The sequence below is a fragment of the Salarias fasciatus genome (genome assembly GCF_902148845.1).
Source record: "Salarias fasciatus chromosome 7 unlocalized genomic scaffold, fSalaFa1.1 super_scaffold_4, whole genome shotgun sequence".
Taxonomy (NCBI): Eukaryota; Metazoa; Chordata; class Actinopteri; order Blenniiformes; family Blenniidae; genus Salarias; species Salarias fasciatus.
Genome location: NW_021941229.1, coordinates 899,356 through 925,616, shown reverse-complemented (window position 1 = coordinate 925,616; position 26,261 = coordinate 899,356). Strand labels below are relative to the sequence as shown.

General features: G+C 49.8%; 1 protein-coding gene across 1 annotated transcript in view; it reads right to left on the bottom strand.

The window, feature by feature from the left end:
* The window catches only part of LOC115383365 (protein INSYN2B), a 45,673-nt gene extending 20,145 nt beyond the window's left edge, over positions 1-25,528 (bottom strand). The window contains exons 1-2 of the mRNA XM_030085551.1: positions 24,331-25,528; positions 20,286-20,360 (exon numbers count right to left, since the gene is read on the bottom strand). Coding sequence (XP_029941411.1) covers positions 20,286-20,360; positions 24,331-24,962 — 707 coding nt within the window. The 5' untranslated portion in view covers positions 24,963-25,528. The remainder of the gene's footprint in view (positions 1-20,285; positions 20,361-24,330) is intronic.
* Positions 25,529-26,261: the final 733 nt, after the last annotated feature.

The following is a 26,261-nucleotide window of genomic DNA, read 5'->3' as shown; positions in this document are numbered from 1 at the left end:
GGAAATCTCAGGCTACGTCCAGAAACAACAACTAGCATGCTAACGTAGCCACGCTACCGCAACGTCAACATGGAAATTACCGCGCCGACCCGGGTCTGTCTTTCCCACTGAAGCTGATCGGAGGCCGATGAAAGCCCGGTGGCTTGCAGGGTGGATCGACCCGGGGCGGAATGCGGATTAAACCCTTTCTTCCTGCCACGAGGAGCCGGGTGTTAGCGGGTTTAAACGGGGTTTTGACCAGAGGGAATGTGTCGCCGTGAAACAGACCGGAGACCTGCCCAGGTGGACCCCTCCCTCGCCAACAGCAGCTGGGACTGGCTCCACCCCTGCCACCCTGAGAAGGACCGAGCGGGTTAGATAATGAATACATGGATGGACAATGTCAGAAATCCTTTGTGATTGAACATAAACTCCATTATTAATGAAAGTTCAGGAGAGGGAGAGTACGGCTTGTATACCTATCAGATAAAGATCACATTCCATCACTGATTATTATGACTTCCAGGTCATTAAAGAATAAATCTAGCTGAGATCAAAAAACAGATTTGTCAAACATGTGGAAAGTCTGCCCTCACTGAGGAGCCGTGCAGAGCAAACATGGGCTCTGCTGGAAGCTGGAACATGTCAGCAGGATAAAAAAAAACACAGCAAACAAAAATCTTTCCATAAACAATCAGTAAAGCTGTCCTACAGCTAGAAACCGGAAATAATCCATAATCCATCCAACAATCCAATCTGCTGGTCTGTCCTCTCCAGCGTCCGTGTTTCCCAGTGTGAATGTTTAGAGTGTATTGTTCTTCATGTTTTCTATTGTTGGTGTCGAGAGTGTATGGTTCTCCATGTTCTCCCAGGGTGGCTAAACAAAACAAAACAACTCAAACAGCACCAGCTAGTGGCCCAACAGGAAAATGACATGGTTTTTAACCCCCCAACCTTTTCTGTGAAATAATTTCTAATGGATGTAAAATCAAAGCGTTGTGTAAACGGGGCCTTAAATCAGTAAATTAAACATGTTGCCTTGGCTTTTGAGTCCAACAAAGTTTGACATTGAATATACTGAGATTTCTGACAATGTGCTGAACTTCTATGAGGCTGTAGAAAAGCTTAAAGGGTACGGTGCTTCTCAAACCACCACCCACGAGTCACCCCGAGCCGGAAGTCCTCCTGAACCAGAAGATGAGGGATTTCACCTCAGGGGACAGAGAGGAGCAGAGGAGAGTCCAGCCTGAGCTCCAGAGGAGGATCAGGAGGACCAGGAAGGACTAAGGCAGGAGGCTGGAGGAGGAGCTGGAGGAGGAGCTGGAGGAGGAGCTGGAGGAGGAGGAGCTAAAGGAGGAGCTGGAGGAGGAGCTGGAGGAGGAGGAGCTAAAGGAGGAGCTGGAGGAGGAGCTGGAGGAGGAGGAGCTGCAGGAGGAGCTAAAGGAGGAGCTGGAGGACCAGGAAGGACTAAGGCAGGAGGCTGGAGGAGGAGCTAAAGGAGGAGCTGCAGGAGGAGCTGGAGGAGGAGGAGCTAAAGGAGGAGCTGGAGGAGGAGCTGGAGGAGGAGGAGCTGGAGGAGGAGGAGCTGGAGGAGGAGCTAAAGGAGGAGCTGGAGGACCAGGAAGGACTAAGGCAGGAGGCTGGAGGAGGAGCTAAAGGAGGAGCTGGAGGAGGAGGAGCTAAAGGAGGAGCTGGAGGAGGAGCTGGAGGAGGAGGAGCTGGACGAGGAGCTAAAGGAGGAGCTGGAGGAGGAGCTGGAGGAGGAGGAGCTAAAGGAGGAGGAGCTGGAGGAGGAGGAGCTGGAGGAGGAGGAGCTAAAGGAGGAGCTGGAGGAGGAGGAGCTAAAGGAGGAGCTGGAGGAGGAGGAGCTAAAGGAGGAGCTGGAGGAGGAGCTGGAGGAGGAGGAGCTAAAGGAGGAGCTGGAGGAGGAGCTGGAGGAGGAGCTGGAGGAGGAGGAGCTAAAGGAGGAGCTGGAGGAGGAGGAGCTAAAGGAGGAGCTGGAGGAGGAGGAGCTAAAGGAGGAGCTGGAGGAGGAGCTGGAGGAGGAGCTAAAGGAGGAGGAGCTATTCTGTTCTACAGTTACGAGAGCGATGCTGCCTGTAAAGCACATGCAGGTTCAGATCCCTTAAACTGAACGCTGGAACAGTCCATCAGGCTGTGATTCTTTTTAACATTCGTCTGCTGTCCGTCTTCCACAGCTTCCTCCGCCACTCTATGCTTTAAGTTTCTCCTTCCTGTCTGCTGGTCCTCACTGCTTCTCCAAACACAGATGCACTTTCCTCCTTTTCTCTCACCTCAGTATTCTCCCGTAGAGTCCTACGTACTGTGTTCAGTCTCCCTGCTATGATAATGGTGGAGAGTTGTCAATGTTTAATGAACGGCTTTATCCAGGTTCAGGGAAGCACTGGAGTGACCGCGAACATGAGAAGCTCATCTATAATTTGCTGCTGCGTCAGTGTCTCTGGGAGACACCACACCCGGCCGAACGAGAGCACGCATTTAATTTAGAGTTTCTCCTTGTTTGCATGTTTTGGATGCACCGAAATCACTCTTTTAAATGACGATTGAAAGCACTAATCTTTAGCCACCTGTCAATATGGAATACTGATACAAGTACTTCCTAAATCCCATAAAGCCTGCTGATTCTCCACAGGCCGGGGCTGTCCAGCTGCAGTCCTCCAGGGCCGGCGTCCTGCATGCTTTCACTCTTTCCCTGCTTCAGCACACCTCAATCTGAGGTGTATCAGTTATTTTTTTAAATTCTATAACACGATGCATTGCCAGTTTGTGAGCCCTGACACTCTGTAGCATGTAGCATGTAGCATGTAGCATGTAGCATGTAGCACGGCTGAGCAGTTAAACTTCTCAGTGACTTCGTTCTAACTCGTCTCGTCTCTGCTGATGCATGGCAGCACTGCATACTCGTCAGGACGCCCTGACACCGATGCTGGTCTCGGGGCTTCTCAGACGGCTCTGGATGGACTGGGTCAGACCTGGTTTGGGGCTCATGTGGCCGTGCAGAGGAGAGCAGAGTGGAAATAGCCGTCTGGGAAATCTGTCCTCCCTGACGCTCGTCTCACCCTCCAGACCTGCCGGTTTGCACCACTTTTCCTCATCCAGGTGTGAAATGTATTCAAAGCAGAAGGGAAAGGGGGGGGGGGACATAACCAATCTGCTGGAAAGAGGTGCCTCTTTGTGATGCCTGTAAAGTATTCCTCTGGATAAAAGCAGGACAATGAGCCAGACGCCGGGGCCAGTGTCAGAGAATGGTCAGGGTATTGGAATTGGACCCTGACGCCCATCTGGGCCACATGAGGCTGATTCAAAGCCGGTGAAAGGAAACTGGAGCCCCAGCTGAGAAGCAGCACTGCAGAGCCGGGAAACACATTCCGGACGTATGAATGAGGCTCCATGCTCAGGAGCTCTCAGCTCCTCACAGCGGCTCGCCTGACAGAACACATCCTACCACTCCTCGTCCTGCAGGTTCCACTTTATCAACGGGCCACAACAAGCCTTCAGCTACTTACCCATGGTGCAGTGCGTAGCAGCTTTCTCCCCCCTGTCCTACGCATTAGCCAGCATTTTGAGCGTTGGGGTCCCGTGGCGTCCCGGCAGACTGGTTACACCCGTCTGTACCCAGGGTATCGGGCTGATGGTATCACACCTCCACCTCACTTCAGAGAGGTTCATCCAGCTCGTTCTGGACCGTCTCCTCTGTCCGGACTGCCTTAAGGCACTGAGCCTCTACAGACCTCCAGACCTCTCCAGACCTCTATAAGGCACCGAGTCTCTGTAGACCTCCAGACCGCTATAAGGCACCAAGTCTCTGTAGACCTCCAGACCTCTATAAGGCACCAAGTCTCTGTAGACCTCCAGACCGCTATAAGGCACCAAGTCTCTGTAGACCTCCAGACCGCTATAAGGCACCGAGTCTCTGTAGACCTCCAGACCTCTATAAGGCAGAGTCTCTGTAGACCTCCAGACCTCTATAAGGCAGAGTCTCTGTAGACCTCCAGACCTCCAGAACGTGTGTGCTGAACCGTGATGCTAAATGCATATCTTTGCTCTGTTGCAGGTGAGAAGGCGAGCTGGAACTGTTCAACTGATGGGGGAATGTGTTATGTGTGGGTTTATCATGCCGGTTGGATGTTATGTGATACTGTTCATGGATGTTTCTTGTTCAACTGACGTAATGTACTGAAAACAGCTAGTCGATAGCACTGGTTGCCTTAAGCGCTTGTGAAGCTGGGATGTGGAGATAGTTCAAGGAGTAGTTCAAGGACAAATAACTTACTTAGAGTAGATACATGACTGGTTTCATGATTGTTATTCTAGTTTTTTGATTAATCAAAACAAAACATAGCAAAAAAAGAGAAAAGGAGAAATTGAAGTTTTCACAAGTCAACAAATCAACAAGACTGGTCCATAGATGAGAAGAAAAAGAGAGAAGTTCAGCGTTCAAACTCAAGCAGTACAAGAGTCATTCTCATGATACACATACATTGGAATTCCAAGAAGTTCCAATGGTTTCTTCCATTTCTGCTGGGATGTGTGGATTCTTCCATTAATATAATGTCCCGCCTTCTCAGACCTCAGATATTTCCAAGTAACCACAGAGGGAGGCTCATCTCCCTCCCATTTCACCATAACTGCTGTCCTTGCCAGCATTAATAATGACTGAGTCACTTCCTTGAGGTGTTTAAAGGAGGGGTAATATGCAAAATCCACTTTTTTGAGCTTTGTATAAAGCTATAGTGTCATTTCCCCATTAAAAAGACGCATGGAGTTGTTTCCTGAACCATTCACGCCTATTTGAGCAATCCCTGAATCTCCGCCTGGCAGCCATGTTGAGAGCTAATGCACAGCTCCACCCATAATGCACAGCTCCTCCTGCACAGCTCGCTCCCCCGCCCCTCTCCAGTCTCAGAGAATGTGCATGGAGATGGACGCTTCTCAGATGAGAAGACTGATGGGGCTTTATGAAGAGCACAGCTCTGGGCTTCTCTTTTTCTTGGTTCTTAATATTATAGTGGCTCTATACATTGATTCTGGAAGTCCAGAGTGTTCAAGAGACTTACTGAAGACCTTCAACAGCAAATGACTAATTTTCCCTTTCATTACTTTAAAAAACTCAGCTGGGAAGCCATCTTCTCTGGGACATTTACCTGATTGGAGTGCAGCTAGCTTTATCTAACTCGAATTGTGAAACAGGGGAGTCCACCAATTTTACTTAATCTTCTGATGGTTGTGGGGAAATCTAACTGCCGTTCTAAACCTCTCTGGATCTAAATGAACTATAAAAATGAGCAGAATTTTTTTTAAACTTTCATTAATCTGACGATTGTTTGTCCATGGCCAGTAATTCTGTATGACTGAAATAGAAGATTTACCAGGTGCTTTCCTGGCTGGTGGTGCCAAAAGCTGATTTGTTTTATTAGCCAATTCGTAGAATTTTTGTTTAGTAAATAAAATACAGTATGTTTTTTCTGCCTTCTTAGTTATATTAAAGGGCAACTCCGGTTTTTTGACACCTGGACCTTATTTATAGGTGTGTGTCATGCTCATATACTCACTCAGACAAACATGGTGCAGCTTGGAGTCCTTCAGAAGTTATTTAGATCCAACCGATGTAGCCGCACTAGCGGGGGTGCCACAGCAATGGAGCGTTAGCGCGGGACATAATCTCTGCAAAGTTGCTCAATTCGGCTGTATTTTTCCTCCATCGGCGCTGGGTTGCCTTTCGGTCGGAGGGGGGGCCTCCGGCGGTGTCCCGCGGCCGGCCCGGAGCGCGCATCCGCCGGGGAGCGGAGATACGCTTCCTCCCGGCTAGGAGAGACGTCCAGCGGCCCAGCGGCCGTGCGTGAGCCGTGCGTCTTCGCCGGTGTCCGGAGCCTCCGTGGAGCAGCTGAGGGCCGTTTTCCAACTCGGCCCCTGGAAGTCAGACGCCGGGGCACCGTGACAGCCGAGGCCGACTCAAAGTGCCTCTCTGCTGGGGAGAGGAGCTCCGCAACGTTCCCATCCGAGCTAATTGTGGCTAAGTTAGCGAAAACTGTCAGCTCTTCAGCTGACCCACCTGAAGACGGTAGACGAGCTGACTTCATGATAACACTGGCGATGGATGAAGAAATACAGCCGAAATGAGCGACTGTGCAGAGATTATGTCCCGCGCTAACGCTCCATTGCTGTGGCACCCCCGCTAGTGCGGCTACATCGTTTGGATCTAAATAACTTCTGAAGGACTCCGAGCTGCACGATGTTTGTCTGAGTGAGTATATGAGCATGACACACACCTAGAAATGAGGTCCAGGTGTCAAAAAACCGGAGTTGCCCTTTAAGCAATGCTGGTTGCTCTAAGTTCAATCGAGGTCGTACCTGATTTGGTTGCATGAAAAATTTCGAACCCTTTAACCTTTCTTTTGATTTCAAGTGACTTTGCTAGTTGCTCATTTTTCTTTTGACTATTATGAAATAATCATCAACCTCATAAAGGCCATGTAGGCATCCCACACAACTCTTGGCTCAGCTGCATTTTTATTACGAATCAGCCGATCATCGGAGCCAATATTCAGCATTTTGATGCATATCTGCATCGGGCTTTTGCCAATAAGAGGTCAATATGAAACGGGATTATTTTGACTTAGCATTGTTTTGCCCACAGCACCGTCTGATTGGTTACACTCAGAGCCGGCAGAGCCATAGATATATATGAGCATAGAGCCATAGATATATGTGCATAGAGCCATAGATATATGTGCATAGAGGAGATAAGTGAAGAAGCTCTGTCAGTGAAATTAGCTCTGAAGAGAAGAGATTTGTCTCCTGACTGGCAGATTAATCACATAAAGGCTGAATTCTTCTTTGCACATGGACGTGAAGCAGTAAAACAATGTAAATCACAACATGCATTATGTAAAAAGTCCCGCTAGCTTTATGCTAACTTGTATGGGAAAACCCACTGACACGCTAACAGTTAGCAAAACTGTCGCTGAACTTGCTGTAACAAATTAAATGATGAAAAACCCAGAAAACTCTGTTATTAGCCGACAAAACACAAATACAGACACAGCAGTATCCACTATGAACAAACTTCTTTTGTTGGGACGGTGATGTTGCATGGTGATGAGACTGTGAATATCAGGTTTTCAAGTATTAAAAGAATACTCTGAAGATTTTGGATCCACGCCTTACCCCTATCATATCATCCCACACAGCGGCCGAGTCTATGGCTTCTACTGCTGTGCTCTGGTGTATCCTTGTGCAGATCACATGTGCAGGTCTGTGTGTATCAAAATGGATTGAACGGACTGAAAAGAAAATACGTCTTTTAAAATGTTTCATAACCATTCGGATTAACTTCACGTGCTAATACGCCGTCCCCTGGACCACTGGAAGGAGGATTTTGTCCACTTTTGTCAGTCCAGCTCTGTCTCCTCTTCACCTCCAGCAATTGAGCTAAGCTAACTACGATGCTAACAGCTGGGATCCAGCCACTGGACGCACAGACACAAAAAAGGTATTTATGAGCTTATCTCACTTTGTAAATGATCGGGATAGGGCGTGGGTCCACAATCTTCGGAGTATTTAAAATTCCCGTTTTCTGATGAATAGCCTATGATGAGAAAGAAATAGGCCAACCCCTTCCCAGTGATGTTTTTTGCACTACTCATCAGTAAGATGTGTTCCTTGTGAGAGATCTATTTGAATCTTGTCTTTTTTTCAGGGAGTTCAGTCCAGATTTCCTCTTCACCATGTTATTCCATGTACTTATTTTGATTGAACATCAACAATGAAGAGTTTTATTATGGATTGTGTGCAGCAAACAGCTGCAATCATGAAACATAACGTGGACCGGATCTTAGCTTCAGATGTACAGTTAACGTCACTGAACTTAGGAACGTTTTCCAAGCAAGAATAAAACCAAGGACTTGAAATCACCAGCGACCTTGCAGATATAACAAACATCAAATGATAAACTACCTCACTTAGCTGCACTTTTATCTTGCATGAAGTACAGCTGTGGGCTCTGGGGGTCCATGGTCCAGACAGAGTGCAGATGTCCCTCACCAGGTTGCTATTGTGATATCAGTGTGATTCATTTATTTGTTTTAAAACATAAGAAGGGTACAGGGTAAGTCGCAAGATGCTTTAGTAAGTGTGTATTTTCCTCCATCTTCGCTCCACCTCCAGCTGTCTCTCCATTAATCCATCCAGTTTCTCAGACTGACAGGCTTTATTACGCTCAGCATCTTGTCTATGCTAGCAGTGACGCTTCTCGCAGTCAGATTGTCTCGAAGTGTCTTGATTCTCCATTTTCAGGGCTCCTCTGGGTCTGTTTCACCGTTTCCATTTGATTAGTTTGATTAAAGTTTGGTCGATATGATTTTATGTGAGAAACAAGTCGATATTGAGTGTATGACGACAGTGGTCAGGAATCGCGATGCTGCAGACGTGGTTTTTGTTTGGATGCAGGTGAAGGAGTTGATCATTGTTCTATGTTGGAATATCAAGTGTGTTGAGAGAATGAGAACACAGAGTGACGGTACTGTGTGTTTGAGTGGTGAACTGGGATGTTAAAATGCATATTTTTGCTCGTTGCTGAACAGAATAAAAGACAGCGTGTGGTGGAGGGCGTCTCCACTGTGCAGCACGCTGTGTGGAGAAGCGACCTGGTACCTGATACCGGGTCAGGACTGTTGCTTCCCCACCAGCTTCATCCAGCACACGCAGCGCCGCCGCCGCTCCGTCCCGGATCTGTTGGACGGACGCGTCTGGCAGTCCTCCTTCACCCACACCCAGCCAGCTCGCCTTTAACACTATTATTACTTTTTAAAACCTTTTAAAGCTGCTGTGATTAATTTTTGATGTGGATGAATATTTAACCGCACACCAGAGTTCGGCATTTGTTTAAAAAAAAAGAAAGTAACAGAGGGAGGAGGCCAACTCGCAAGAACAGCGATGAGGAGAGATGCTGAGATGGAGGGTCTCCCTCGCATGGCTCCACCGCTCGGTGTGCTCCACGGCGCTGGACGACGGCGTGAGGCTCATGCAGAGTGGCGTCACCAGCAGCTGGTGCATTATGGGTGTGTGCTGAGAGCAGGGAATGATGGGATCTCACTGTAGGTTCCTCTCAAGTGCTGCTGCACCGATACCACCATCAGCGAACACCAGCTGAAACCCATACCGGGTGTCGATACCGCACCGGCACGAATTCAGTATCACAAAGCCCAAGTCATACTCCACACACAAACAATACGCAAAGTGTGTGTTGCTGTGAACTGCCTGACCTCTACATGACCTCCAGCACACTGGCAGTGTGTAGACCGTTTCCACACTCATAAGCCTACTGGAGACTGGAGACTGGAGACTGAGACCGGAGACTGAGACCGGAGACTAAGACCGGAGACTGAGACCGGAGACCAGAGACTGGAGACTGGAGACTGGAGACTGAGACTGGAGACTGAAGACTGAGACCTGAGACTGGAGACTGAGACCGGAGACCAGAGACTGATACCGGAGACTGAGACTGACTGGAGACTGAGATCGGAGACTGAGACCGGAGACTGACACCTGAGACTGGAGACTGGAGACTGGAGACTGAGACTGGAGACTGAAGACTGAGACCTGAGACTGGAGACTGAGACCGGAGACCAGAGACTGATACCGGAGACTGAGACTGACTGGAGACTGAGATCGGAGACTGAGACCGGAGACTGACACCTGAGACTGGAGACTGGAGACTGAGGCCGGAGACCGGAGACTGACTGGAGACTGAGATCGGAGACTGAGACCGGAGACTGACACCTGAGACTGGAGACTGAGACCTGAGACTGGAGACTGAGATCTGAGACTGGAGACTGAGACCGGAGACTGAGACTGGAGACCAGAGACTAAGACCGGAGACTGAGACCGGAGACCAGAGACTGAGACCGGAGACTGAGACCGGAGACCGGAGACTGAGACTGGAGACTGAGACCGGAGACTGAGACTGGAGACCGGAGACCGGAGACGGAGACTGGAGACCGGAGACTGAGACCGGAGACCAGAGACTGAGACTGGAGACTGAGACTGGAGACCGGAGACCGGAGACTGAGACTGGAGACCGGAGACCGGAGACTGAGACCGGAGACTGAGACTGGAGACTGAGACTGGAGACTGGAGACTGGAGACTGGAGACTGAGACCGGAGACTGAGACCGGAGACCAGAGACTGAGACCGGAGACTGAGACCGGAGACCAGAGACTGAGACCGGAGACTGAGACTGGAGACCGAAGACCAGAGACTGAGACTGGAGACCGGAGACTGAGACTGGAGACCGGAGACTGACTGGAGACTGAGACCGGAGACTGAGACTGGAGACTGAGACCTGAGACTGGAGACTGAGACCGGAGACTGAGACCTGAGACTGGAGACTGAGACCGGAGACTGAGACCGGAGACCAGAGACTGAGACCGGAGACTGAGACCGGAGACCAGAGACTGAGACCGGAGACTGAGACAGGAGACCGGAGACTGAGACCGGAGACTGAGACCTGAGACTGGAGACTGGAGACTGGAGACTGAGACTGGAGACCGGAGACCGGAGACTGAGACCGGAGACTGAGACCGGAGACCGGAGAGTGAGACTGGAGACTGGAGACTGGAGACTGAGACCGGAGACTGAGACCGGAGACTGACTGGAGACTGAGACCGGAGACCAGAGACTGATACCGGAGACTGAGACTGACTGGAGACTGAGACCTGAGACTGGAGACTGAGACCGGAGACCGGAGACCGGAGACCGGAGACTGAGACCGGAGACTGGAGACTGAGACCGGAGAAGGAGACCGGAGACTGGAGACTGAGACCGGAGACCGGAGACTGAGACCGGAGACTGGAGGCTGGAGACTGAGACCAGAGATTGAGACCGGAGACTGAGACTGGAGACTGACTGGACTCTGGAGACTGAGACTGGAGACTGACTGGAGACCTGAGACTGGAGACTGAGACCGGAGACTGGAGACTGAGACTGAGACTGGAGACTGGAGACTGGAGACTGACTGGAGACTGAGACCTGAGACTGGAGACTGAGACCTGAGACTGAGACCGGAGACTGAGACTGGAGACTGACTGGAGACTGGAGACTGAGACTGGAGACTGACTGGAGACCTGAGACTGGAGACTGAGATCGGAGACTGGAGACTGAGACTGGAGACTGGAGACTGGAGACTGGAGACTGAGACTGGAGACTGACTGGAGACTGGAGACTGAGACTGGAGACCTGAGACTGGAGACTGAGACTGAGACTGGAGACTGAGACTGGAGACTGAGACCGGAGACTGAGACTGGAGACTGACTGGAGACTGGAGACTGAGACTGGAGACTGACTGGAGACCTGAGACTGGAGACTGAGACCGGAGACTGGAGACTGAGACTGGAGACTGGAGACTGGAGACTGAGACCTGAGACTGGAGACTGAGACCGGAGACTGAGACTGACTGGAGACTGAGACCGGACTGAGACCGGAGACTGAGATCGGAGACTGAGACCGGAGACTGAGACTGGAGACTGACTGGAGACTGGAGACTGAGACTGGAGACTGACTGGAGACCTGAGACTGGAGACTGAGACCGGAGACTGGAGACTGAGACTGGAGACTGAGACCGGAGACTGAGACCGGAGACCAGAGACTGAGACCGGAGACTGAGACTGACTGGAGACTGAGACCGGAGACTGAGACCGGAGACTGAGACCGGAGACCAGAGACTGAGACCGGAGACTGAGACTGACTGGAGACTGAGACCTGAGACTGGAGACTGAGACCGGAGACTGGGACTGGAGACTGGAGACTGAGACTGGAGACTGACTGGACACCTGAGACTGGAGACTGAGACTGGAGAGTGAAACTGGAGACTGACTGGAGACCTGAGACTGAGACTGGAGACTGACTGGAGATCTGAGACTGGAGATCTGAGACTGGAGACTGAGACTGGAGAGTGAGACTGGAGACTGACTGGAGACCTGAGACTGGAGAGTGAGACTTGAGACTGACTGGAGACCTGAGACTGGAGACTGAGACTGGAGACTGAGACTGGAGACTGAGACTGGAGACTGACTGGAGACCTGAGACTGAGACTGGAGAATGAGACTGGAGACTGACTGGAGATCTGAGACTGGAGACTGACTGGACACCTGAGAGTGAGACTGGAAACTGACTGGAGACCGGAGACTGAGACTGGAGACTGACTGGAGACCTGAGACTGGAGACTGAGACTGGAGACTGACTGGAGACCTGAGACTGGAGACTGAGACTGGAGACTGAGACCGGAGACTGACTGGAGACCTGAGACTGGAGACTGAGAATGGAGACTGACTGGAGACCTGAGACTGGAGACTGAGACCGGAGACTGAGACCGGAGACCGGAGACCGGAGACTGGAGGCTGAGACTGGAGACTGAGACTGGAGACCGGAGACTGGAGACTGAGACCAGAGACTGAGACCGGAGATCGGAGACTGGAGCCCGAGCTCACTTTGAATGGCTGGGTCATGGCTTATGGCTTATGGCTTTAGTCATGTTGAGCATCTAGAGGAGCCATCATTTTAGCATCAGGGGAGCCGTGTGACGTCAACATGGGAAACAGAGCGTTTTCACGGTGGGAGGGGCTGCCTCTCTGAGCAGCAGAAACACCAGGAAAGCTCAAACACACAGGCATGAAGGAAAAAAAACGCTTTGGGGTGTTTTTGGTGAGTACATAACTATATAACAAGGTTAAAACATGCAAAAAGTGAATTTTGCATGATACAGCCCCTTTAAATACTGACTTGTTTTGTTTCTAGACAGTGATGTATGTTGTGAAGCATCTTGTGTGTTTGTTCACTTCTATGTTTCTCTGGTTTGTTTCAGTTTTACAGCCTTCAGGAGAAAGTAATAAAAGCTCAGAGCAGCTGAAATCTCCTACTTTCTTTCTGAAGAACTGTTCTCTACAGGCCAAACTGAACCCAACATTCAGGAGGGCTGAATTATTAATGTTCATGAAGTTAAATAGAACGTGAATTTGATGGTTATAAAGTTATTTACATCATTAATGCAGTTATTGAACCTTTGAGGTACTTAATTGTTGCTTATTTTGAGAAAGAGAATATATTTTTTATTTAGTACTGCAGTGATATTTTTTTTAATCTTAAATCACGTGAAATGTTATCTCTGTTGTGAGTTTTTGAGTTTAAATAATTGTACAATAAAAAGTTCTTTTATTCTAAAGAAAAAGTTCCTTTCCCACAGCATGCTGGGATGCTGTGGGATGCTGTACTCAACAAGTCGGACTGCAGATGGCGCTGTTCTCCCGCTTCCACTAGTGGGAGAATAGCGCCAAAACCTGTATAAATCAGCTGACAAGATACGTCACCACAACATCACGTGACAAACACTCTGAAGAAGACAGCTGACAGCTGCCGAAACCATCAGGTAAATAACTAAATACCAATCTGGTCTTTGGAAAAGAACCTTTGTTTTTGGATTCAAAAAATGATGTTTGAAAAATAGGGGTCATCTTACTATGAGAGTCGTACTATATTTGGGCCAGTACGGTAATCTACCGTCTGTCTGAACTTTTGTCCTCTTCCTTTGTAAAGACCGTCCAGACCGTGGACGTGGCTCCTGCTGGACACTGCTGACGGGGGTCGCATCCCTCGCTGCTGGTATCGGATCTATGACAGGTCCAGCACTCGGTGCAGTGGCAGACTCCGTGTCCAGTCTCAAGCCCTCCCAGTGGACCGTCCAGAGCCTTCGTCCTCCCAGTTCCAGAGTGTGAGGAGAAATCCTCCGCCACGCCACCCGGCCTGCTAACCGCTGATGTGAAAGAGTCAACCCGGGCCCTGAGCGGAGATGAGCAGGTGCAGATATGAAACAAGCGTGAGCGGCATCAGCACAGCTCAGAGTCGGCCAGGAGGAAGAGGAGAGGACCAGAAATGCTTCCTCAGCGCTCCTTCTTCGCAGCGATCTGCTGTCCAGTGAAGAATTGCATTTGAAAGAGGAAGAAACTCTGAGCAGACCTCTGGTTTAGCTGAAAACGTTTGGTCCAGAGAGTCATTAATCCCTGTGGGATCGGCGGCCCATCCGGCTCCTCCGGCCAAGCGCCCGACGGAGCGCAGCTCTGATTAGGCTGCTGTCTCCCCACACTCCTCAGGGATTAAGCTCAACGCCTCCTTGTTAGACGTCTCCACTTTGTTCCATACAGCACTTTCGCCATTAGCAAAACGACAAAAAAAATCACAGCTGATCTCACTAATTAACACTCCTGCATGGCCACACGATCTCCACACAATCCTATTCCCATGCTAGCATGCAGTGAATGTGCCAGTGGTGCTGGATGAACAACTTCAGACTCATCATGCATTATTCTTCCTGTAGTCCGAGCCCTTAAAGAACACAACAGATGAAGTGCTTACTTACGAGTCCTGCTGGGGTACGAAGTGTTCGAATGTTACATTCTGGAGTCACAAGTGCCGACATTTGCATGCTTGAAGAGTCATTAGCATTTTTACTGACCCCGGAAAGACGTCCGCAGTAAGAACAACGTGGAAACACACAAGCACGTCCTGGAACACACACACTTCCCAGCACGCCTCATGAGTCCAGGCTGAACAACATCTCACTGAATGATTCTGTCTTTCTCCACTGAAGTTATTCTTTTATTATCCAGGGAATTTCTCTTGTTTAGGGTTTCAAACAAGTTTTATTTATTTATTTTTTCATCCTTAAACCTTGTCTGATCTCAGAGCGCTGAGAGAGAGAGCCGTCCACCTCCAGCTTATTGGTCCAGATCACTCCTTCTCCTGAATCGTGGCTCAGAAAGCCGACGTGGAGCTCATTTTTCCGGATGTGTCTGAGCCTCTCGGGGAGACTGACAGCGTGGCGTGCTGAGCTCTGCTTTTCTTAGAGGACTAAGATTTCAAGAAGCTTTTTAATTGATGGAATCTGTCTTGTCAGCTTTCATGGCTTTTCCATCACTCACTGAGTTTTGGGCCTTCACTTCATCTTCACCTTTCTCTCTCTCGCTGCCAGACTCTCGTCTGAAGCTGATTCTGCTCCGGTTTCAGGCCAGCCCTCCGCTCCGCTCACACAGGAAGCCGGATTTCTGAGTCCGGACAGGTTTACACCGGTTCAGGTGGAAACGCTTTCCTTGTATTTGGGGTCTTGGTTTCCATGGCAGCAGAGCTCGGGCCGACTGTCTGAAGGGGGAACTTTTCAGATTTGCTCAAGCTACGCTCCCGTGTGAACAGGCCAAAACACAACTTTTTAGTAACACTCATTGTTGAGACGCTGCTCCTGTCCTGGACGGGTCGTTCCAGAACCGGCAGCCAGTCAGCTGACGCGAGGTGAAGAATCTGTGTTGATTTTGGACTTGAAAAGAAAGAAATGACTGAGTGTTAACGCTGACACCAGCAAATAAAGGCCTTCCTGTCAGTTTTCGAAGTGGAATCACTCCGGATTGCTGCTCAGGGAGAACATGAAGACCCAGCCGTCACGAGGAGTGATGATTGGTCAGTTTTCTTATTCGTGTTGAGATGAGGAAGCTTTGCTGACGTTTCTGAACAGTAAGTCTCAAGTTTCAGGATGAAAACGTATTTAGATTATAAATGAATCTTTTCTTTCTGGGCTTCTTCTGCCAGTGTCCCCCCTCCCCCCCCCCCCCCCTCTCTCTCTCTCTCTCCGTGTCCATCTCTCCTTCTTTCTCTCTCTCTCTGTCCCTCCCTCCTGTCTCTCTCTCTCTGTCCCTCCCTCCTGTCTCTCTCTCTCCCTCCATCTCTCCTTCTCTCTCTCTCCCTCCCTCCTTCTCTCTCTCTCTGTCCCTCCCTCCCTCCTTCTCTCTCTCTCTCTCTCTCCCTCCCTCTCTCTCTTGTTCCATTTCTCAATCTTAGATCTTTTCTCTCAGATCTCTCCACTCTGATTCTCAGCCATCTTTCTTCTCATCCCCCCCGCCTTTGTTCCCTCGCTCGTTTCTTGATTGAGGAGGTTTGCACACACAGCATAAATAAATGAGTGAGCATCACCAGATTAAAATAATCATTTGCTTGATTCATGTATGTTGTTTACAGTAAGTGAACTTCAGCTATGATATTGTTTGTGGGAGAAAAGGGTTTCAGGGTGAGGAAGTGCTGCAGCTACAGGAAACACCTTATTAGCAAAAACGATAAATAATAAATGGGCGAGCGAGGGAGCGAGGATCAAATCAGTGAAATCAATCAGTGTGAGGTGTGCGCACGCCACGTTTCACAGCTCCGCTGCAGAACTCCACAGACTGCTGCTGAAAGTTGGCCTGCTAATTGGGTTATGCTCTCTGAGACGGTGATATGATTTGACTAATATAACCCCTGCGAGGTGTTTACATGGAAGTTTCAATAATGAGAGCTGCTTTAATCCTCTCTTAATCAAATCCTATTCAGGCATTCAGGGGTGCTTGTCATGCTTCCGATCCCATCACGCTGCAGATCCCTCGCTCTCACACACACTCTCCTCTCCCCGCTGTCAGCCGTGAAATCCTGTTTGTTCGCTGATTGATTTTCAGGCGTGTGTGTTTAGAAGAGAGACCTGGACCGGAGAAGACTGGCGCTCCGTCTCCACGACGGAGCTTCAGCTGACGACCCGTCGCTTTACTGAAGTGTCGCTTTTACACCGAAACGTCCGAAGGACTGAAAACCAAGCAGTGAACAAGTGGAGCCGCTTTAAACACCGGATAAAGATTAAATCACTACGGCCCCGGACCAGGACCAGACCCACAACCAGGGCCAGAACCACAGCCAGGGCCAGAACCACAACCAGGGCCAGAACCACAACCAGGACCAGACCCACAACCAGGGCCAGGGGTAGGGCCAGGATCAGAACCACAACCAGGGCCAGACCCACAACCAGGGCCAGGGGTAGGGCCAGGGGTAGGGCCAGGACCAGAACCACAACCAGGGCCAGGGGTAGGGCCAGGGCCAGAACTGTTGCCTGTTCCCAGTTTCCAACAGAAATGGAATCAGAACATTTTCAAAAAGTTGCATCTTCATCATGGTATGAAATGACTTTAAAAAAATGCAACAAAAGTCAACAAATGTCTGGAAATCACTGGAGTCCTTGTTAAAAGTGAACCTCGGTGGATGAGCAACCATTTCTGCAGCCTCCCAGAACAAGAACCAGTAGTCATCACTACAGCAGATGAGTGGCAGAAATGAAGACCAGTACAGCTCCAGGTCCTGACCGGATCCACACCTACTGGCTGAAGAAGCTCCCTGCTCTCCATGAAGGCCTGGCAGCCCAAATGACCCAGCTGCTGAGAGAAGGGAACCATCCACAGTGGAACCCAAGGTCCACAGTCCTCATCATGAAGGACCCCAGAAGGGAACAACACCGTCCAGCTACCGGCCTAGAACCTGCTCAGCTACATGGAAGCTCCTGTCTGGCACCACAGCGGCTAAGATGAACAGGAACATGGAACAACACCTGAGCAGAACCCAGAAAGGACCTGGCAACAACAGCAGAGGAGCCAGGCAGGTACTGGTCCACAGGGCGACTGAACAACACTGTAAGAGCAGAACCCCCAGCCTGAGCCCTGCCTGGACTGATTATAGAAAGCCTCTGACTCAGTGCTGCACACATGGATCCTGGAGGGTCTGGAACTGTACAGCATCAACAGGGAACCCAGAACCTTCCTGGAAACTCAACGAGGCCATGAATCAGCTCTGGAAGCTGACTGGAAGCCAGAGCAGAGGAGAGCATGAGATGTGGCAGATACCAGGACACACTCTGTCCCCCCTGCTGTCCTGCAGAGACCTGAACCCCCTCAGCCAGACCAGCACCAGGAGTGGAGACAGGACCCGGTTCCACAGTGGAACAATCGCCAGTCACTCCTCTACATGGACGACATCAAGCTGCAGCCAAGACTGACCGGGACATGGACTCCCTGATCCACCTCTCCAGGACATCCAGCAGGGACATGGACTCCCTGATCCACCTCTCCAGGACATCCAGCAGGGACATGGACTCCCTGATCCACCTCTCCAGGACATCCAGCAGGGACATGGACTCCCTGATCCACCTCTCCAGGACATCCAGCAGGGACATGGACTCCCTGATCCACCTCTCCAGGACATCCAGCAGGGACATGGACTCCCTGATCCACCTCTCCAGGACATCCAGCAGGGACATGGACTCCCTGATCCACCTCACCAGGACATCCAGCAGGGACATGGACTCCCTGATCCACCTCTCCAGGACATCCAGCAGGGACATGGACTCCCTGATCCACCTCACCAGGACATCCAGCAGGGACATGGACTCCCTGATCCACCTCACCGGGACGTCCAGCAGGGACATGGACTCCCTGATCCACCTCTCCAGGACATCCAGCAGGGACATGGACTCCCTGATCCACCTCTCCAGGACATCCAGCAGGGACATGGACTGCCTGATCCACCTCACCAGGGACGTCCAGCAGGACATGGACTCCCTGATCCACCTCACCAGGACATCCAGCAGGGACATGGGGACGTCTCTGGGACTGGATCAGTGTGGACAGATGGTATCAAGCAGAGGGACGATGGTCCAGACTGAAGGGCTGAACTACCTGAAGACATCAGAGCTGTGGAAGAAGCTCCAGATACCTGGAGAACCACAGGATGAAGCAGCCCGGAGGTCAGAGGTCAGAGGTCAGAGATCAGCCACAGCCAGATCCCTCCAGAGGGTGAGACAGGTCCTGAACAGTCAGCTGGATGGCAGGAATCAAATCCAGGACATTAACATGTCTGTCCTACCAGTAATCAGATTACCCAGCTGGTATAATATCCTGGACTCTGGAAGAGATGAGAGCTACCGACATCAAGACCAGGAACCTCCTCACAAAGCAGGAGGGTTCCACCCCAAGTCCAGGTCCTGAGGCTGGAGGCCGAGGACTGGGGAGGGTCAAAGGTCAAAGCCAGCATCCAGGAGGAAACATCCTCCCTCCAAGAACACATCCAGAACATGACCCAGTGAGAACCTGCTCAGTGAACGCCTCAGACGGTGGAACCCCGAGAGAACCAGGAGCCAGAGGAGGATCATGGGAAGACAAAGCCCTACAGGGCATGTTCCACCACAGCCTGAAGAGGCTGACAGAGAGAGAACAGAGAGAACATAGAGCGAACATAGAGCGAACATAGAGCGAACATAGAGAGAACATACCAGTGGGTGTAGGTGTGTTGACATACCAGTAGAGATTCCGATGGTACTTTGTTATCCTGGTAGCTGATCTCGTTATTATTTGGTCAACTTTGACCTGTCGTCCTGGCTCCCCCTAGCTGTAGCATCTATATATATGTACATAATCAGATCAGATCACAGACTGACAGTGTTTTTCTGTCTTCCTTTGTTTTCACGGTTGAAGTTGCTCTTAAATTAGTTACATTTGAGCAGGAATCCCATTCTTTGCATTGAATGACTTCAGTTTGGATTTCAAGACATAAAATCTTTAAAATAGTTTCCGAAACAGTTCAAACGAAGAAGCACAATAAAAACCATCAAATGGAGAAATCGCTGGATTGGAATCAATATGGACTTCATCTTCATAGCATCCGCTGGCTTTATGTGTGTCATCTGATGTTTTTCAGTTCAGACGTACAACTTTCAGCTTCCTCAACAAAGCTGTTGCTCTGCTGGTTGCTCTGCTGGTTGCTCTGCTGGTTGCTGGTTCTCCTCTTTCTTCTGTTGAAAATTGAGTTGATTTCTCACTCATTATTATAGTTTGGTCAACAATTCATAACCTTCAGAAATACTGCTGTAAAGCATTGGAAAGGTGTGATCTTAATGTCATGTAACACATGCAGATACACAGGTCGATTTATTGACTGATTTACTCCAGAGGAGGAACAAAGTGGTTGTGGCTGTACGAATACACACATCTGACAGTGTGAATGACAACACTCGGTCGTTTCATGACCTACATAGCCACTAGGAGGCGCTGGGATTTAAGAGGTCACTGTTGAGGGGGAGGCAGACACAGCAGGGAACCTCCGAGGTCTGCGTTGTTGTTCAGTTCATTAAAGTAGAGAGGGAGTGCATGAGAGTGTGTGATCAGTCCACATCCATGTCTTTTGGTGTTAGTGATCAAACCTGCGGCGGTGTTTACGCTCCGGCGCTGTGCGTCCGGCTGCACCGTCACACCCAGCAGAATGACAGCCCGACGCGCTCCCACAAACTGACGCCATGGAAACCACAGCATGAACCACAGAGCCGAGCACCGGCGCCCGGCCACGTGGAGGAAGGCACGTACACGTACACGCGCGTGTGTGTGTGTGTGTGCGTGTGTGCGTACCTGTAGATGATGCAGGCGCAGTCCCTGCAGGTCCCACAGTTCTCAATGTCCTGTCCGGTTCGGTAGGAATGCCTTCTGTTGAAAAGCAGCGAGATGACATATCAGGGGGAAAAGGAACGTATGGAGCGTGCGTGTGCTTGTGTGAAAAGACATATTCAGGCTATCGTTTCTCTGTTTCCCCACAAATAAACCAATCCTCTCTCTGAAATCAGCCCTGATCATTTTTTAATGAACGATACCGCTTCCAACAAGCTCAGCCTGTTACGTAAAGCGTGACTCACTGCTTCACTCCAGGCATAAAATAATGCTTATGAGGTAGAAGTCTGCATGCAGAGCACCAAATCAGTGAACTCCCAGACGGAAGAGGCCAGATGTGTCACCCTCTGAGACGGAGGGCCGTTCAGTCACGTGTTCGGACGTCTGCACTGCTTCTCTTCAACACTCAGCTCCACTTCAAGTCAAAGCTCTAAACCTCGGTAGCATTCTGCCCGCCTGTTTATTCGAACGGCAACTTTTGGAAAGGGCTGTCCAGGTGGAACTTTTACAGAACGCTGCTACTGTACCAGAATTTAGGAGAATGGATGATCTTGACCAAAAAGCTTGAAGTGAATCTCTCTCGAAGCACTCTAAGATCAGACATGCTACAAGACCCGTGAGAAGAGTCACTGAAAACACTACAAAGGTCTGAAGATCTAAACCTCAGTCTTTCATTGTCTTGGGTTTGGTTTTCTTCAGTGTGCTGCTTTTAGCTGCAGACATACGTACAGGCCTTCCTTACACGACAACGTTTTTAAGCGAACAACCAAAGGTTCCTGGTGTTCCTGGGGAGCCGCACTCCAGCGGCTCCCCAGGAGGAACTTCTTGAAAATGTGCTGGCTCCATCGTAGTAACCGTGGTGGCTGCACTGCTGTCATGTGAGCCACCACTGCAATAAACGTTAGTGGGTCACATGCTTAGTCTATGGACAATCCCAGTCCTCATTCTCCCGGTCCTGGTCCATTTTCTCTGGTCCTGGTCCCAGTCCAGATTCACCTGGTTCAGAGTATACTGTTCTCTGCAGTGTGTGTGTGGTTTCATTAGGATCCACGGCACCAACTAGTGGCCTGACACGCTCACTACATCCCTTTCTGTATTTTCCCTTCTATGTGGAAACACACATTGGGTTATCTTATCACATCTTGTGGAACTAAAGTGCAAAAACAATGAACTTTCACTTGAAACGTTGTGGAGTGAGCAGGGTCTCCGGGAGAGTCTTCATGCCAATCGCAGCTCTGGCTTGTCTGAACCTACATCTTTAACTGCTCAGACTTAAGCGTGGCCTGATTGTGGATTCTGCCGCTCAGATATCCGTCAGCCCTTCCATTGATTCATAGAAGCACATCCTTCCCAGGATATCACGTCCTATCCAGTATTTCTCTCACACATCCCCACATCATGTACGTTTTGGTGTGATAAGGCGGGAGAAATTACTAAGCAGCTTACGACGTAAGAGGGAGATTAATTAAAGAGTTGATGAGAATGGTAAACGGTTTACACTAAGAGGCATGGAGCATCTGAAACCACCAAAACCATGACAGCCAAATACTGATCCTATCTCTCCCCGTCTGCGGCATGCATGCACGAGGGAGACCGCTGCAGCAAAAAAGGTGCAACCAAACTCCCAAAAGACTCCCTGCGGTCTGGCATGACGTAAGTTCCTCAGCTTGAGAGCCGACACCTGCATGACTGACACCACCCTCCGTGGAGATGAGTACAGAAGCTGCCTTGCTCTCTGCTGCCTTTCTCTCTCTACACATCACCCTTCTCAGAGCCGTGCTGCAAGCTACATGCTACATGCTACAAGCTAAAGAGCTCCAGGGCTCACACTCCAGCAATGCTACATGTGAGAAGATCACTGATATATTCCTGGTCAAAGACTCCGGTCCCACAGGGCTGTTCACATCTGGCTTTAATGTGTGTTTCAGCTGCTCACCTCACATGTGGCAACCCAACAGAACAGTGTGAACAGCTATCACTCAGACCACCAGTCCATGCCTGGAGGTCTGCAGAGACACGGTGCCCTATAGCAGTCTGGAGGTCTGTAGAGACTTTCTGTCTTATAGCAGTCTGGAGGTCTATGAGATGCGGTGCCTTAGATGTAGGAGGATTTTTCCTCAGGCCATGCTACATGCTACATGCTACATGCTGAGCAGAACTCGTCTGACTGATACGCTCATTGACAGCCAGCTGGAGTGTGTGGCGGCACACAGCAGACTCGGTCTTTCCGTCTTCCGGTGTACAGTTCGCATGGGGAGTGTGTAAATCAACGCCGCCCAGTGTGTCCTTCACACTGCGAGGCTGTTGGAGGCGACGTCGTGTCAACACAGAGACAACAAACTATTCCAGTGTCATCTGCGTATTGGGTATGAATTTAGCTTCATGGTATTTGATAAGTACCTGTGTCAGTACTCAGTATTGGAAAGTGGCTAAAGGTTAGTTCTCCTACTTGTACTTGTCCTTTAAAAAGTGCCGTTGGTGTGTCCCCAATATGCATCACATATACGTTGTGTTCTGTCTTCACAGCTCTGTGTTTACAACATTTACAAAGCAGGGATTGGCTATAAATAGAGGAGCTGCATCACAGCGAAGCTTCGGCTGACTACCATCTATCTGTGATATTCACAACACAATACAGCGAGGTTATTATGCTGGGCTGTGGATCTTCCTCTTTTTGGAGAAGAGTAATCTGCTTCCAACTACCCACATGTCTACTGCATTCCAGGAGAGAGGAGACAATCTTTTATTGCAAAGCTGCGATCACAACATCACGTCTGCTCCTTGTTTGTTTTGGTTTGGTTGTGTGTGTGTGTGTGTGTGTGTGTACAGCTAGTCGGGTTCTTAGTAGAAAAATTACCAGTGTGGAAAGAAAACAGCAGGCACTTCGGCTGCATGCTGGCATGTCTTTTGCAGGTCTCCAGAAATACCAGGGACTCATAACTTACACTGTCTCAGTGTTACTTCCTCCCCCCTTCCCGACTACTGGTGTATACCTTTATCATCAGGGTTAAAAGAAGACTGAGTGAAGACTACCAAATGGCTTTCCACGCAGCAGTGGGCCCTGTTAGGCCTGAGTTTATGGCTCCATCAGCCTGAGGGCTTCAGTCATTTCACATTTACTACTTGAATTGTGGGATAGCTCTACTTTTGGCCCAGGCTTCAGCGCTGCACTGCAACCCAAACAAGCCCCTTCAAAAACCCTCTTTAACCCTGGGCCATGTGACACTTTTCACACTAACTGTTGGCGCAGAAAACAATACTGTGTGCCCAGACCATCTTCTCCTCCATGTGAAAGTTCTAAAATTGAACTCCTGCAGTAAACTTTTAACATTTCAATTATGTCTCATGGTCGAAGCGGACCCTGGAATATGCTAATTAAAGTTAACACTGTTAGGAGGATCTGCTAGTACAGACTTTTACACTATACCCCACCTACAGGGTGGTTTCAGTATTTTTTCCACATACAGAATTTTGGCTTGTTTATTCCTTGCATGAACTTAGGTTCCGACTATTCTTTCAGTTGTACTAGTTTCATTACTATGCACACTCGTAATAAGTGTTGCGTTATGCCTAGAAGAGTTTTGCTGATTCAGGGAAAATTAAATGCACTAACTCGGGATGCACCAATGAGGCGATTATAAATGATGAGTACAAGCAGGACTTGCTGATACTATCCTAGTTTATTCTCCGTACACAAACAATACAATCTATTGCGACGTTGCTGGACATGACGAGACATGATATCCTCAGGGTCAGAGCATTCACATGCACAAGTACCAGTACTCTGCAGTGCCCTGTGCCAATTGGCATAGGTGCATCCCTAATAAAATCTAACTAATGTGAGCAGTTGTATGAAAGTGTAATTATGTCTAATATTATAGTAAGCATGCCAATATACTGTATCATTCTTACATTCTGACAAAAGTTTAATTACTCTCAAACAGTGTTGAGTTGATGTACCTTCATTACTTTTTATTAACTGGCATGCTGACATGAATGATTGCCTCACCCGTCTCTCTCGGCTTCCTTCTTCTCGAGGTCTTGAATGACATCCAGCAGGACCTTAATGGTGTTCTGGCTGGTCTCCAGGACGCCCTCCAGGCTGTGGAGCTGGGTCTGCAGGCTTCGGATATCACGGAGAGGTCCGTTGGGACTCAGGAGCCGTTCTGTCACCCTGGCTGGGTCCAGTTTGCACCTGGCACCCGACACCAACCCTCCCAGAATTTCCTGGACCTGTCGAAGAGTGTCGGCCTGGGTGGCGGTCAGCGGCCCAGCTGTAGGTCTCTCCCCAGAAGCACAGCAGCCCTTGGCTCCAGAGCAGCCCTGCTGGTTTGGGGGGAGAGCATGCTGGCTGTTGGGAGTGTTGGGCCGGGCACTGGCTCCTGAGCAGAGCATTTTGTGTAGTACCCCAAGCTGAGCCTGGGCTGAGCTGAGACAGCTGGGCTTAAAGCAGGCCTTGGCAGGAGAGGAGGTGGAAGGCTGCTTTTCTCCCTTCATCACAGCGACTGGCGGAGTTTGTGCTCTGTGCTTCAGAGAGCTGGCTCTCTCACAGAGCTTTGGTGAGTCTGTACATTTCACAGCTTCCTTTCTCTCCTTCTCCTCTTTCTCTTTGTCATTGGCCTTGCTGTCTACCCTGAGCATGGGTGTTCGGGTTGCAGGACCTGGCGGATCATTTCCCTTTTTCCGTGGTGTGTATGGTGGAGGCGGTGGGGGAGGAGGTGGAAGTCGAATGCCCCTCTTATCCTGAGCGCTGTGGGGGGCCTGAGAAGGAGGTGTGTAAGGTGGCGCAGCACGAAATGTGGAAGAGTACAGAGGAACAGCTTTAGTTGGTGTTGCATTCGATTGAGCATTTGGAAGATTGGACGCAAAAGTTTTCACAAGTAGAGGCGGAGAAGTGCAAGATTTTATTTTTGGGACTGGGGAGGAATAAGGGGTTATGCCGGTGTTGGCAGAAGAGGTATTTTGCAGAGCTTGGCACGGAATGTTGCAATGAGATACAGTTTGTATGACAGTGGCATAAGTTGGTACCGTTGAATTGAGGTGGGGGGCAACGGGAACGACTGGATGTGTGGTCGTGTAATATGATATGGAGGTGCAAGACAGAGCAGTTTGAGTTACAAATGTACAAGGTGCCAAATTTGCTGCAGATATAGGATTTGACACAACTGATTGTGGCTGATGTGTGACATTTGAAGCAGGGACTAGGTGCTTGATAGGTTCAAAGGGAGTCATCAAAGGGGTTACTACTGGAGTTGCGGTGGTGGAGGTCAAGGTGGAAGATGATACCAGGTTAGAGACAGGGGAGGCACAATTTTGGGTGGGGCATGGTGGCGCAGCCGAAGCAGGCGTGGGACCGATGACAGCTGCACTGGGTGTGGTTGGTGGTGACACGACAGTATAATAAGGAATGGGGTGTTGGATAACAGCTGGTGCGGAAATGGAGCAGGGAATAGGCAGAGTGGGTGGTGGAGGTGGTGTGCTGCAACGAGGCTTGGCTGGAGAGGAACACGGTGGTTTTGCGCAGTGTTCAGGTGTTTGTGAGGGTGCACATGTAGTTGGGGGAGAGGAACAGTAAGGCACGGTAGTTATTTCAGTTGTGGGAGGGTCTGGAGTTGCAGGTGGGGATGCAGGTCTTTCAGACTGAACTGGCAAAGAGCTTGGTGATAGTATCGGAGATGGAGAAACAGGGCTGGGAGTCTGGTTCTGTGTAGTGCAAGGCTTATGATCAGGAGGAGAGTGACTGGGGGAGTCTGTTTGTATTTGAGTGGTACACTGTTCAGCATTTGGAGGTAGGGCTGGAGGAGAGCTAATGGTTTCAGTCTGGGCTGTGCATGGTTCGTCACTCAAGGATTGCAACTGAGGTTGATTCTCAGTCTGACTTTGGATGGTGCAGTATTTTGAATTTACAGGTGGAGAAAGACTCTCGGTTTGAACTTGGGT